This window comes from Gekko japonicus, unplaced genomic scaffold (genome assembly GCF_001447785.1).
Source record: "Gekko japonicus isolate JY-2015 unplaced genomic scaffold, Gekko_japonicus_V1.1 scaffold13, whole genome shotgun sequence".
Classification (NCBI taxonomy): Eukaryota; Metazoa; Chordata; class Lepidosauria; order Squamata; family Gekkonidae; genus Gekko; species Gekko japonicus.
In genome coordinates this window covers 1955038-1968374 of record NW_015172553.1, presented here as the reverse complement: position 1 = coordinate 1968374, position 13337 = coordinate 1955038, and the positions used below count along the sequence as shown (strand labels likewise).

At 46.6% G+C, this 13337-nt stretch overlaps 1 protein-coding gene across 1 annotated transcript in view; it reads left to right on the top strand.

Annotated features, from left to right (window-relative positions):
* Positions 1-10748, top strand: part of LOC107118744 (1,5-anhydro-D-fructose reductase-like) — a 32466-nt gene extending 21718 nt beyond the window's left edge. The window contains exons 6-10 of the mRNA XM_015421098.1: positions 3575-3681; positions 4794-4881; positions 6143-6226; positions 9614-9702; positions 10062-10748. Of these exons, the coding sequence (XP_015276584.1) occupies positions 3575-3681; positions 4794-4881; positions 6143-6226; positions 9614-9702; positions 10062-10101 (408 nt within the window). The 3' untranslated portion in view covers positions 10102-10748. The remainder of the gene's footprint in view (positions 1-3574; positions 3682-4793; positions 4882-6142; positions 6227-9613; positions 9703-10061) is intronic.
* The last annotated feature ends 2589 nt before the right edge of the window (positions 10749-13337 follow it).

Below are 13337 nucleotides of genomic sequence, written 5' to 3'. Positions count from 1 at the left end.
ATGGGCCTGCTGCTTTGAAGCAGGGTTTCCATTGATGCAGGGATTGTTTCCAACAACAGCTAGCCAAAAGCCCATGGAAAGCATTTAAGCTGCAGCATAATCATAGAAGAGGATAAGATCCTCTTCTTTGGGCACAAGATGAGCAGCGGGTACAAAGACCATGCAGTATATCAATTAAAATAACTGTAAATGATGTAATTTTTGTGCATGCAATATCTTAGCCTTTTCTTCTACCAACTTGAAAACATGTTAAGTAACAGCTTGTTTAGAGGCTTAGTGTGGGCAGGATGCTGGGCAGAATGACATTCTTGCAACACCATTTGGCGGCAGCAGTTGGAAACAGGATTTTGTTTTTCACAATAGCTTCTGGGCAGGAACAGCCAGAGCTGCTTCCACATGGTGACGGGTCTCTCATTGCTACTGTGAATACAGAGGCATTCATGGCAGCACCAGAGCATCCACATGTCGCAATGCCCCACACTTCCCCTGCTCTGTGGTGGGCCCCCCATGTCATTGGAAGTCTTCTCTAACTGGAAGTTGTTTTCTAATTGGTAGTTGATATACTGCTCTAGTGTTAGGGCACTAGAGCAATATTTCAATTACATCGGGGGTTTTTAAACTGGAAAAGCCCTCTGGTGGCAGGGTGTGTGTGTGTGGCATCTATGGGGTATGGAGGCGGGGATGGGCAGGAACAGCCAGAGCTGCTTCCACATGGTGACGGGTCTCTCATTGCTACTGTGAATACAGAGGCATTCATGGCAGCACCAGAGCATCCACATGTCGCAATGCCCCACACTTCCCCTGCTCTGTGGTGGGCCCCCCATGTCATTGGAAGTCTTCTCTAACTGGAAGTTGTTTTCTAATTGGTAGTTGATATACTGCTCTAGTGTTAGGGCACTAGAGAGCAATATTTCAATTACATCGGGGGGTTTTAAACCGGAAAAGCCCTCTGGTAGCAAGGTGTGTGTGTGTTTGGCATCTATGGGGTATGGAGGGGGGGAAATGGCACCAATGTGGGTAGCACTAGGAAAGATCCAGACTTTCTTGTCCACATCCCAGCCACTCCAGCATTGCTGCGATCTCTGCAAAAAGATTAAAGGAAAGCAGGCCTGGGAAAGATCACAGCAAAGCCAGGGAGAAGCGGAAAGGTGCATGAGAGCACCACAATACTGTGGGGAAGCAGGTAATGAAATATAGTTCACGTTAGCATCAAAGCTGGACCAAATAGCCAGTGTGGAAGCAACCAACGTGAAAAGCGAACTTAGGTCCCTGCCACACGGCAGGAAAAAAAAGCCGCACCAAACTAAAGATGCCGCGGTGGCATCCCACGGATCCCCTGAGCCGCGGCGCCGTTGCTCCCTGGCACGATCAGATGCCAGAGAGAAAGCGACGGTGGGAGGGGGAGGCTGGCGAACTGTGCATGCTCACACCGACGCAGTTTGGCCAGGAGCAGGGATGCGCTGGCGGAAAGACGCGCCGGCGATCCCACGGCCGCACTTGCCGCGGCCTTTCCGGATGCTGCTTATCGTTGGTGCGGCTTATCGTTGGAAGGGCCGGATCGGGGACGGGCGAGCAACACTTCCCAGATGTTGTGGTGGGATCGCGCCCATTTGCCGTGCCCCCGATCCATCCCTCTCTGCAGCCCAATTCCTCTCGTGTGACCGGGGCCTTAAATCAGCTCTGCCTATGCATCTGTTCTCAGCCAGTAGACATAAGGTTACCTAGAACAGGGGTGTAGAATTCATTGGTTACAAGGGCAAAATCTGACATAAGTGCCTGGTAGCAGAGATATAAACTTTATAAAAGATACAAACACAATTAAATATATTATTTTTTACTTAAAATACAAATATGCTTAAAACTGCGATATTTTGTTTAGTTAACAGTCTTTGATAACTGACACCGCTCAACCCCTCCCCCCAAAGATACTTGCCTAAAATGGAAAGGTTGGGGAATAGTGGGATTTGGCAATGCAATTTTTAAAATAAAACATCAAGAAAAAGCACAAGGGTCACAGCAGAAACTAAACATATAAAATGCTCTGAGCTTAGGAGCATAAAACCGCTGGGCACCGCAAGCTTCTCAGATTGGCAGTGGCTCTCCAGTGTAATTCCTCGCTTTGGCCGTGGGTTCCCAGGTTAGAGTACTCACTCAGGCACTTGTTCTTAGGCCCATTCAGCAGAGATGAGCTGACTCAAAACATCAACCCTGTATTTGCAAGGAAACAACTCCAATAAGCAACAGCTGCAACTATACAAACACTGGAAAGTGAAACTTCTTGAGCTCTACTCCATTGAAATACATTGCAGTACAGACAAAGTTGCAAAGAAAATGTGGAATGGATTTTCCATTAAGGTCTCTGGGCCCAGATAGATTACTCTGGGACTGGAATGACAGCCACCAGAATGAAATGACACTCCCTGGGAATAGCAGAAGCATTCTGGGATTGGAATGAGGGCCCTCAGAGTGGAATTCCATTCCCAGAATGCTGCTGCTACTCCCCAAGGCTATCATTCCACTCTGCACCCTGCTACTCCCCAGGGCTGTCATTCCAGTCCCAGAAGACAGATTGTATTGCTAGTGACCATCATTCTAGTCGGGGGGCTGTCATTCCAGTCGCCAGAGCACTGTTTCTATTGTAAGAAACAGTCCCAGAGTAGTCTATCTGGGTGCAGAGACTTTAATGGAAAAAAATCCATTCCGTATTTTCTTTGTAACTTTGCAAGCCCAGAAGAGTTTCAAGCAGGCAAAGATAAGACAGAGGAAGCTGGGAACTTTGGCCGTCTCAAGCTTCAAAGGGTGAGGACAGGAGGGGGGAAGAAAAGAGCCAGGGGCCTGATTAAAGCCATGGACAGGCCTCTCCTGGCCTGCGGGCCTGACATTTGACACCCCTGACCTAGAGCATAGTCATTCTATGGCAAGTCTTTCTGTCCCCCACTCCCATTTCTTCTGGTGTTTTTACTCACACACCTTCAGTCCCATTTGTGCTGGCTACTGCTTGAGGCAAGATGATTAGTCCTCCTGGGAAAGAGACACTTTCATGGCTTCATGATAATCAGGGGTCATTTCGTAGAAAAAGAGGTGCAGGAGCTCATTAGCATAACTTATTTGCATATGCCACATCCCCTGACATCACTGGAAGTGTGTCAATAGGCAACACCCACCACTCAGGCTCTACTGGACTGTTTTGGATTGCTAGCTATTGGTGTGTGGGGGGGATCGTGCAGTTCTGTCCTCACAGAGGAGGGAGAGCTTGTACCTGAATAAAACTTGGACTTCAAGGTGTCACTTGACTGTTTTGGATTGCTAGGTATGGGGGGGGAGAGAACGTGCAGATCTGCCCTCACAGAGGAGAGAGAGCTTGTACCTGAAGGCGGGCCGTGGGGGGGCTCTGCAACTTACCTGGCTGCTTCTTGCTCCTCGTAGCCCAACTGAGGGCTGCTGGGAACAGTGGGCGGGGCTTGTTACATGTGACTGCCCCCCTGGGCTCCTTACTGCCGGAGCTCCGTTCCTGTGCGCTCCCGCAGGAAATGACCCCTGATGATAATCTATAAAAAATTTCTCTCCTCAACAGCTGGAGCGGCATATTTACCAGACCCAGAAGAAGATGATTGCCTTCGTCAAGTCCAAAGGGATGGCCTTCACAGGATATAGCCCCCTGACATCCCCAAAGCGTCCTTTGTAAGACTGCGCCCTTTTGGAACAGTAGCCCTGGTTCCGCTCACAAAGGCTTGTGCTTTTTCTCTGCTCTCTCTCTTTCTGTCATTCACGGGCCCACCACAGCATCCTTGTCACTTTTGCAAGAACTTCAGCTTCTCTTGGTTGTTCTCAGACCTGTGAGATTTTCTCTGCAGCTCCTCCTACCTATCAGCTCCTGGGAGTTGGCCACCACGCTGCCTTAGCACACAACGCCTGTGCAGTTTTATAAGGGGGCACGGTTCCTGTAACCATCATGCCTACAGAGTGCACAGGCAGGGCCAGATCACTACCCAAGAGGCCACTCGGGCACCAAACCTACAGGAGGTGGCACCTGGGAGGAGGTGGCAGGCGAGGTCTGTGTGTACGCTCACCACCCAGGCATTCAAGGCAGGCTGCAGACCAGAGGGCAACTGGAATAGAGGCGCTTTCCTGCTTGCACTACCGTTGCTGTTTTGCTTGAGGTAGCAAAACAGGCTGAGCCGGCCGCCCTGTGCCTGGGACAGTCTACGCCAATGGCCTGGGAGCAGAGGGGGTAGAGTGGAATGAACAGGGCCACTGTGTGCGAGGCTGTCTCCATGGTCTACTAAGCAGGGTAAAAATCTCCAGCAGCCTAGTCTGGGGCAGCCTTTTCCTAGACCTCTGATTTTCTCTACAGAGATGAAGGTGCCACACAGGTATGCCCCGGCACAGAAAATGTCCTAAACCAGAATGACCCAGACCATCAAAAGGCAAAAAGGTTTTAGGGGATTAATTGGTTAAAAGGCAGATGGTTAATCGAGTACACTTAAATGTATATGCATATTACTAAAACCTCATTGTAAAAGCAGCTTCTGAGAAAAAGTGTGACCTGTAATTTAATAAGCAAAAACGGCCATTCCTTTGCTAAGCCTTCTTGAGTATTTGCATTTCTTTCCACACTTACTCCCTGAAACCAAAACAGCCTAAAACCTAAGCCTGTACACACAAATTTGCAGCCCCAAGGAGGAAAACTTGCTGTTGCCACTAACAACTTCCATCCCAGATTAATCGTCCACTGCGTAAATAGAATGCAGTAGAACTGGCTAGTTTGGAAGACCCGAGTGTTCTCTCTCTAGCCCTCCAGGTAAACTGGATCCCAAGAATGGCATGGAAGACCCAGTGGTGAAGGAAATTGCTAAGAAGCATGGGAAATCTCCTGCTCAGGTAAAGTGACTTTCAAGAGGGGGATATCTTTGTGTAGAACGCTGGGATCTTAGGGTGACCTTTCACATACCCTTGTGCAGGGCTTTTTTTTGTAGAAAAAGCCCAGCAGGAACTCATTAGCATAATAGGCCACACCCAACAGCAGAAACTAATTCGCATATTAGACCACACCCCTGACAGTACAGCTAATTAGCATATTAGGCCACGCCCCCATGCCTTCCCTTGGCATGCCCGGGCGCCTCGCGGCTGTGGGAAGCACGGGCATGCCAACCCTTTAAGGGAAAGGAAGGGAAGGTAGTTTAAACTGCCTTCCCTTGGCTTGCCTGGGCGCTCCGCGACTGTGGGGCACCCGGGCAAGTCGGACCTTGGACTTCCAGGCCCCTCCTGGCCCACTTGCCTCGGAATCACCAGGGGGAGGTCGCTCTCCAAGCCTTCCCTCTGTAGCCACACACGCGCAGAGGTTTCGGCTGTAGGCGTGGCTAACTCGGAAGCCAGCCGGAACTCTGTTCCTGCCCAAAAATAGCCCTGCCCTTGTGTATGTCACAAGGGAACTGGGAATCATGAGATAATTTTTTGGGTACATGCAAATTTATTGAGGAGGACTTGTAGGTCTTCACATGGGTTAGAAACAGCAAGCATAAGCAATCCAATAAAATTAGCTAACTCATGTGTGCTGTAGCCTCTGCTGGAAGCCTACCTCTATCCCCTCCTCCCTATAAGCAGCTCTTAGAATATTGCTGGAAGATGGTCAGGCTCTGGCTTTGGTGCACCTCCATAATAAGTGAAGCTTCTGCACCATTTATCCTCATGCCTTTGCTGTCTCAATTTGATGCACTGATATACAAAGGGCTCCCTTGGTTACTCTAAGGATGTGTTTAGATAACGGTGCTGTGGAGGTGAGCACTAAACTAGGAAGAGGACTACAGATTACCACAAGGAAGGTGTGCCAACAAGGAAGATATTGGGGGGGGTGCATGTGGGTCATGTGCAAATGTGCAAGCCTTTTGTTACATGGAAGACAGTTAATTACTCTGTTGACATGAATTGCCAAGGTGACTTGTGGATTAATCCCTTTTGTGGACTTCTTTGTTGTGCTGTATGAGTCTGCAGTGATCACATCAGCACAGTCCCTGTGTGGACTGCAGGTGCCAGACAAGTGGGATCAGAGTTCCTTATATGCTATATAGACAGATGCAAGAGTTTAGAAAGTGCAGGCCCAAGAATTACAAGCTCCAGTTTCCCCTTTCTGATGTCTTCACAGATTCTGATCCGCTTTAATATACAAGCTGGCATAGCCACTATTCCAAAGAGTGAAACACCTGCTCACATCATTGAGAACTCCAAGGTAGAGTATAAATTACTTGCTTCAACTGAACACCTTTTCATTCCTGTTATCCTGTGGACTAGAAGGTTGGTCAGCCTCTCCATTTCAAAGCCCAGAAGGTGGGAACACTGCTGAAAATATGGATATTGTGTCTTCTGGCACTGTGACTGATTATTTTAAACATTAGATCCACGTAATACATTTTATTAAGACCAACCAGAATAACACAAAACAGGGTATAAGCTTTCAAATTCTCTAGAAGTCGTCATCAAGCTTGTTGCTCAAACACATCAAAAAAGGGGGAAGGGAAACCAAACAGTTTCAAGCCATGGTCTTCAGACACCTTCTCTGCATCCTGTGTAGAATGCCAGGTGAGTCTGAAAAGAAAAAAAATGGTGCTCAGTGGAGCTGGTATCAGGCCAAACCTTTGGCCTTCTGGGAAGAAGAGGGGGAAATGGCAGCTCCTGGTTGAAAGCATCAAAAAGTTGTTGATCAAATGTCCCTTTAACAGAACCAACAAGTCTATGGCAGCCGGAGTGAAAGAACTAGGGACAGGAAACACAAGCTGAAGACCAGAAAGTGTACCATAGTGAGGGATAAGCCAAGGGTCAGAGTCAGGTCAGAGCCAGAGAGGAATCTCATCCATTGCTGAGTGACTTGGCCTCGCCATCTTGCTGCTCTTCCCAGTGGGTGTCTGGAGAGGCAGGAGATACGACACCCTTGCTTTCTGCGCATGGAGCACTCGAAGCCAGTCCTTCCAGAAAGCAGCCAAAAAAGAGGGGGGAGGGGCTCACAACCCACCAGGTGTGACTCCCTGAGCATCCTGTGTCCCATGGGCTGAAAACTTAAAAGGCTGAGATAGGGTTGCCAACTCCAGCTTGAAAATTCCTGGTGATCTGGGGGCAGTGCCTGGGGGGGGGAGGAGTTTGGGGAGGGTGGAGAGCTCAGCAGGGATGTGATGCCGGAGAATCTGCCCCCTCTGAGGCTGCCATCTCCTCCAGGAGAACTGGTCTCTCTAACGTGGAGATCAGCTGCCATTCAGGGAGAACTCCAGGCCCCACTTGAAGATTGGGAACATTAGGCCGAGAGCAGACGGGAAACATGGTAGCCATTATATTACCAGAGACTGACTTTAGATAATGCATGAGGAAAAAAGTCAAAGGAAGCTAACCTGAATTACTCCATGTAGTGGGCGGGAAACTCCATAAGCACTGACTCTTGGCAAGTCCCTTTCCTCTAGTTCAAAAATCTTCAGTACTGGTTTTTCAAAATGATCAGATTGTACTTATGTGAATATTTACTTTTCTGTACCCTAAAGCACCATGGATGAATCACAGTGTGCTTTAAAAATATACAACGCAACCCCACCACACTATAGGACATACAAATTAACACAGCTTGAAACACACAAAGACCAATAAAATTACTTAAAATATCCCAAATTTTTAAAAAGGAAAGGCAGGGCTGCTTAACTAATAAAAGTCAGCCTAGAGAGGTGCTGGTTTACTGTGTGCCGTTACAAGAGAGAGCCATGACTGGTTCTACCTGAGGCTTCCGGTTTTGGTTCCAACGCGATAGGACGTTACGAGGCTGTACTCTGTCCTTGGGGCGCTTTATTTTTATTTTAATCTATTTTAGTCCTTTGTCCTTTATTTGTCTTTTGTTTTCTGTTAATTTAGGCTTATCTTACTCAGTTTTTAGTTTTTACCTTCTCCCTCCATTTTTCTGTTTTTGTTTTATAGACTCCGTGCCAAAATCTCCCCTCCTCTCCCTCTCTTGTTTGAGTGTGGTTGGAGTGGCCTGAAGGCTGAGTCGATCTCTGAGGGAGCTCTGATTGTTTGCCTGTTATCATTTAGTTTATTTACTTCTATCTATTTCGACTCTATTTCTTCACTTGCTAGCGAAAGAGAGCTAAGAGTTAAACACAAGAGTGGAAGTTGTGAAAGCTAGGAAGCTAGAAAGTTAGAAAACATAGCAGCAAGAAAAAGCCTTTGAGCTGCTCAGCCCGGTATTACAAATGTCTTTAATTTTCTTTAAAAAGAAATCAAAGGGAAGCAAAAAATACCTTCAACAGGTATCTGGACTTACACTTTGCCACAACGTTTAGTGATCACAATTCCATTATGTTCTTCCAAATTACCATAAAGTACATTATAGAAATTTGTTTCAAACTATTCAAGGTCACTGAAAGGAAAACGTTTTTTGGATCGAAGGAATAGCATCTTTTAAGCTATCCTGAGAGACTCAGTTTGGATCCCGAAATGCTCTGGAGAAAGGCAGGCATACAAATATTTTGACTCAGATACATAAATGAATGAACAAGAAGCACAAACACTCCACATAAAAATGTGACTCTCACTCTTGCAGATTAGAAACAACACACAAATGAGGTCCAAGGATGTGCTGTCACTTCTGTCAGACACACACACACACACATATCACACCACAGCTCTATTTCCTAGCCGTTATTAGGCCAAATGGCAAAAGAAAATCCAAGTTGTTTTTCCAAACCAGTGCTCATGTCCATTTAGGGTGTGAGGGGAAGGGATCCAGTAGGGGAGGAGGCTATGGCCTGATTAGGGCAGCCAATCTCCAGTTGAGGCCAGGAGATCTCCTAGAATTACTACTGATCTCCAGAGATCAGTTCCCCAGGAGAAAATGGATGCTTTGGAGGATGGACTCTATGGCATTATACTTCGCTGAGGTCTCCCCTCCCTAAACTCCACCCTTCCCAGGCTCCACCCTCAAATCTCCAAGAATTTCCCAACATGGAGCTGGCAATCCTAGCCCTGATCCAAACCGGAACACCCCCGCCCCCCCAGCTGCTTTCAAAGAAAACTAAAGACACCTGCAGATCCAGTTGTGGATCTCCAGCTTCTTGCTTACTCATGCCCTGAGTTTCTAAAGCAAAAGAGTTCCACAATCTAAGGCTTGTCTCGTCAACTGACGTTTACACATTGGTGCTATGATCAAGAGCAACAGGTAACAATCCCATTCATTCCTTAGGTGCTTGCTTCCAAGTCTGTGTCATTCAAGTAAAGCTTTGAGCATGCAGGAGCCAAGCCTTGGGTGTCTTTCTTAAAATTAAAACTCTACTTGTTTGCACAGTGCAAAGAGTCAAACTAGTCCTGACATTTGGCTTGAGCCAGGTCAGCATTCCCCAACTTTGATCTATGTCACAGCCAAACATTACTCCTGGGAAATAATGTTCCAAAGCATGCCAGTGGCTCACCTTGGCTTGGGACTGTGGCAAGGGTTGGGAAAAGGCTTCGACCTTCTTCCATGCCGTTTTCTCAAGTCAAAATGGCCCGGGGGGGGGGGGCATGCTTTGCACTGTTGTGGGGCTGCACATGCCAGATGTCATGTCTAGTAAGCCAAGTTATTCAATTGAAGCTTTTGTTTTTGTAGGTCTTTGACTTCTGTCTCACAGATGATGAGGTTAAAAAGCTGGAATCTCTCCATTGTGGGGCAAGGGCTGTTGCCTGGGACATCGTGGGGTATGTTATACATTTTCAAAAGCCTTTCTGAAAATATTTGGGTACTTCTAGATGCACTACACAAAACAAAATGCAATGTGGTAAGCACAATGGCTCCCTGGCTGCTATGGGGGGAGGGGGGTACTGGGACATCAAAATGGCCCTGGAGCAAGCTGAGCCCAGCAGCCCCCTGTGGCTTGGCCTTGGCCTGCAGTGTGGCCTTGGCCTTTTTAACATCTTTGTATTCATACTGGACTGTTGATATCAATGCTTTGGTTAAGGACAGGCACATGTTTTTGGTTCTATTAATATCAGAAGCAAAATATGTTTTAAAAGATTAGGGGCTGTTAATGATTGATAATTGTCATCTTTTGTTCTAGGATGGGCGAGCATAAGTACTACCCTTTCAAGACTCAGTAATTCTGCAAGTGATGCCATGCTTTCCCACAATCTTGAAGTTGGGGAAATAGTCGAATCAGCTTTTTGCATTTCATATCTAGCTCAGCCAAGTTAATTTTGCTAGCGCAGTACCTCCTGATCTTCTCTGGGTGACAGAACAGCAGCAAAAGAAACATCAGTGGTCAGTGATGAAAGGGTTTGTGTCTCCAGGGAGATTTGGAAGGGGATCAGATACACATCCAGCAGTCACTTGATCCTGATACCTGCCAGTGATTAACCGCTCCATCCTCTAATCCATCCACACAGAACTGCAAAGCAAGGAGTGGCACCAACCCCACTGGGAACTCTGCAGTGTTGAGGCCAGCGTGTCCCTGAGAAAGAGGAACCTCCCCTTGGGACATTTCTTGCACCTGCAATTTAGCAGCAAAATGCCACATTAAAAGCAGGAGGAAGCAGCTAAGCAGGCACAACTAGAGCAATGTACATTCAGGAAGTGCAAGTTGAATTGTAAAAGATAGGTTTTATACACAAGCTGAGCTTGCTTTTATTTTTTTAAGGGCAATGGCATTTTTATATGATGGTGAGAAATGCTCTGCGAGTTTATCTGGGAATGCTCTGCAAGTTTATCTGGGAATGCTCCTTCCGCTTGTCTTAATAAAACAGCTACATTTGCCAAATCAAATGTGTGCTATGTTTTATTTCCAGGTTTACTTGTTTTCTGATTTGTGACCAGTCCTCCATTGGACTTTTTGCAGAATTTGGAGATTTACCTAGCAGGTGGAGAAATTATTTTATGGATTGTTCAGCTGAAAGTTGTGTAACCAGATATTAGGATGCAGTGTGCTTTTAACAAGGATGGGGCTAAGAGGTATATGCTTCAATCCAAAAGACAGATGCAAAAGTCCTACTGAATTCAGTGAGCAGCTTACTGCTAAGTAACTGGATTGGGGAAGGGGGGGGGGCACAACTGTACAACTCAAACAGTAGAAGCAGAACAGTTCACCCTCTGATTTGAACTGGTTTTGAGTTGTTTAAATGGTTTTATTATTTGATTGTGTATGAAGCCAAAAGGCCTTGTTAGCCGCCCGGAGCCTGCCTCGGCGGGGAAGGCAGGGTATAAATCGAATAAATAAATTCCCAGGGGCAGAAGCTTCACTCCTCTATACGGACGGAAGGCCAGTGCTGAGCCACAGCAAAAGTTGATAGTGAATTAATTTTAAACAAAAATTGTTTGCAGCAGTGCTGGTCCAAAATCCAAATCCAAAACCAAAGCACAACTCACATGTTACCTTTATTAGGACCAACCAAAATAACACAAAACTGCAAGCTTTCAACTTCATTGCAATTCTTAATCAGGCTAGATGTTACAAAATAAAAGGTGGTGGTGGGGAGATATTTCAGGCCATGATTTTAAGGCTTTTCACCAGCATTCCTGTGCTTTATACTGGCAGGCAAGAAGCTGTAACACGGAGCCTTTGGTGTCAGCTTGTACCCTAGTTCCTGGGACCAAGAAAGAATAAATGGTATCTCTCCACTGAAATGACAAAGGCCAGCAATTTCCCCTGTATCTCTCTGTCACCAAGGGAGATTCACGGATCCTTTACTGGATGAGACCAATGACTTGGTAGTCATTGTATTAACAATTCTGGAGATAAATTTCAGGTGATCCATCAGGTGTCATGTCAATTAAAACTAAATTGGGTAGTTTAATTAATGTAAATGACATGAACATCACAGTACAAGGAAGTTGCCTGTTCAGAAAACCCAGTCGCAAGTTGAGCTGAGCTGTGCTGTGCTTGTTACTTCTCGTGAAGGAAGGGCTGCTTGGTATCTTTTGTCAGGTTCCCATCAAAAAGGCGGCCAAGGAATGCTGGAGAAACAGCCTTGTTTGCTCCCTAGGCCAAACACTGCCCTCTAGTGTCACTAGCCAACACTTTCTTACACTCACAGCTCCACCCAGGGCAAGACTCAATGGCCCATTCTGCATCTAGCATTTGCTCCATTGTTGTACCAAACCCACACTGGAACAGAAAAAGATGCTGCTCAAAACCACATTCAAATATCCTAAGCCAACACTGTACTGACTGCGGAGTCACCCCTGAACAGCCATAAAATAGCCATAAATCTATGCAGACAGTACCATAAAACCAAGAGAGCAAAGGAATTGAAACCGGGCACGCAGTGTGGAGGCTACCATAAAATCCGACAATCAAAGAAAGTGAAAGTGGCATGCAATGTAGAGGGGAATTTCTGTTCCAGGGTGGGTTTGGTAAAACAGTGGAACGAATGCTAGATGCAGAATAGGCCCATGTTGCAAATTCTATGAGTCGCAAACAGTGGAGCGAATGTTAGATGCAGAATAGGCCCATGTCGCAAATTCTTTGGGTCGGCCCCAAAACGTGGCATTCCTCCAGTTTCCTCCTCACCTTTGTGTAATGTGGAGTTCAACTTACCTGTGTCCCAATGATCTTAGGACCTGTATTTTCTTGGAATCCTACATCACATCAATGAAGTGGTGGTGGGTAGCGATGCGAGAGATGACTGTGTGACTGTACCATAAGGTAAACTGTACTTCAGAAGTTGGGGAGGAACCTGACTCAGGGCTGCTGTTTTTGGTGGCAGCCCTGTGGCCTTTGTAACTTTGCCCGGATCATTTCCCCCACCCCCTCTCTACTTCAGAACTCAGAAACAAGCTACCTACTGTCTTCATTTCAACTAACTTAAGGTTCAATCGACCCCCTGTGCTCCAGGGTCATAGCTGATACACTTCACTTTTGCTGAGAAGTTCGCTTCCAGGGTTGCTGGCTCCTCCGTCAGCAAGCTATGCGCCGTTTGCTATAGACAGCAAGCCTGAGACAGCACCCTGTTTACTCCATCCTGGGTTTTTGACATGTCTGAGGAGAGGTAAATTAGGACAGGAACCACTTCGACCTGCATATTTCAGACTTACAATTGCCAGCAACTGACAAGAGATTGTATATTCCTCTTCATTTTTCTCGTGACCATGTGAGAGACTGAACTGAGAACACTGGGGTCGGTCCGTCTTAATTTATTTTTAAAAAATATATTGCAAGGTAAACCAGTAAAGGAATTACAGTTCAGTAGAACAGCCAAATGTTCTGCCCCATCTGTGAGCAGTCTCCTTTGCAATCCTGGAAATGGAGACCACTGGGAAGAATTTCAGAGAGAGCAGAAATGGAATATGGTGCCTGCGGGACGCAGGGAGAATTTACCATGGTACTATAAGCCTCACTGAG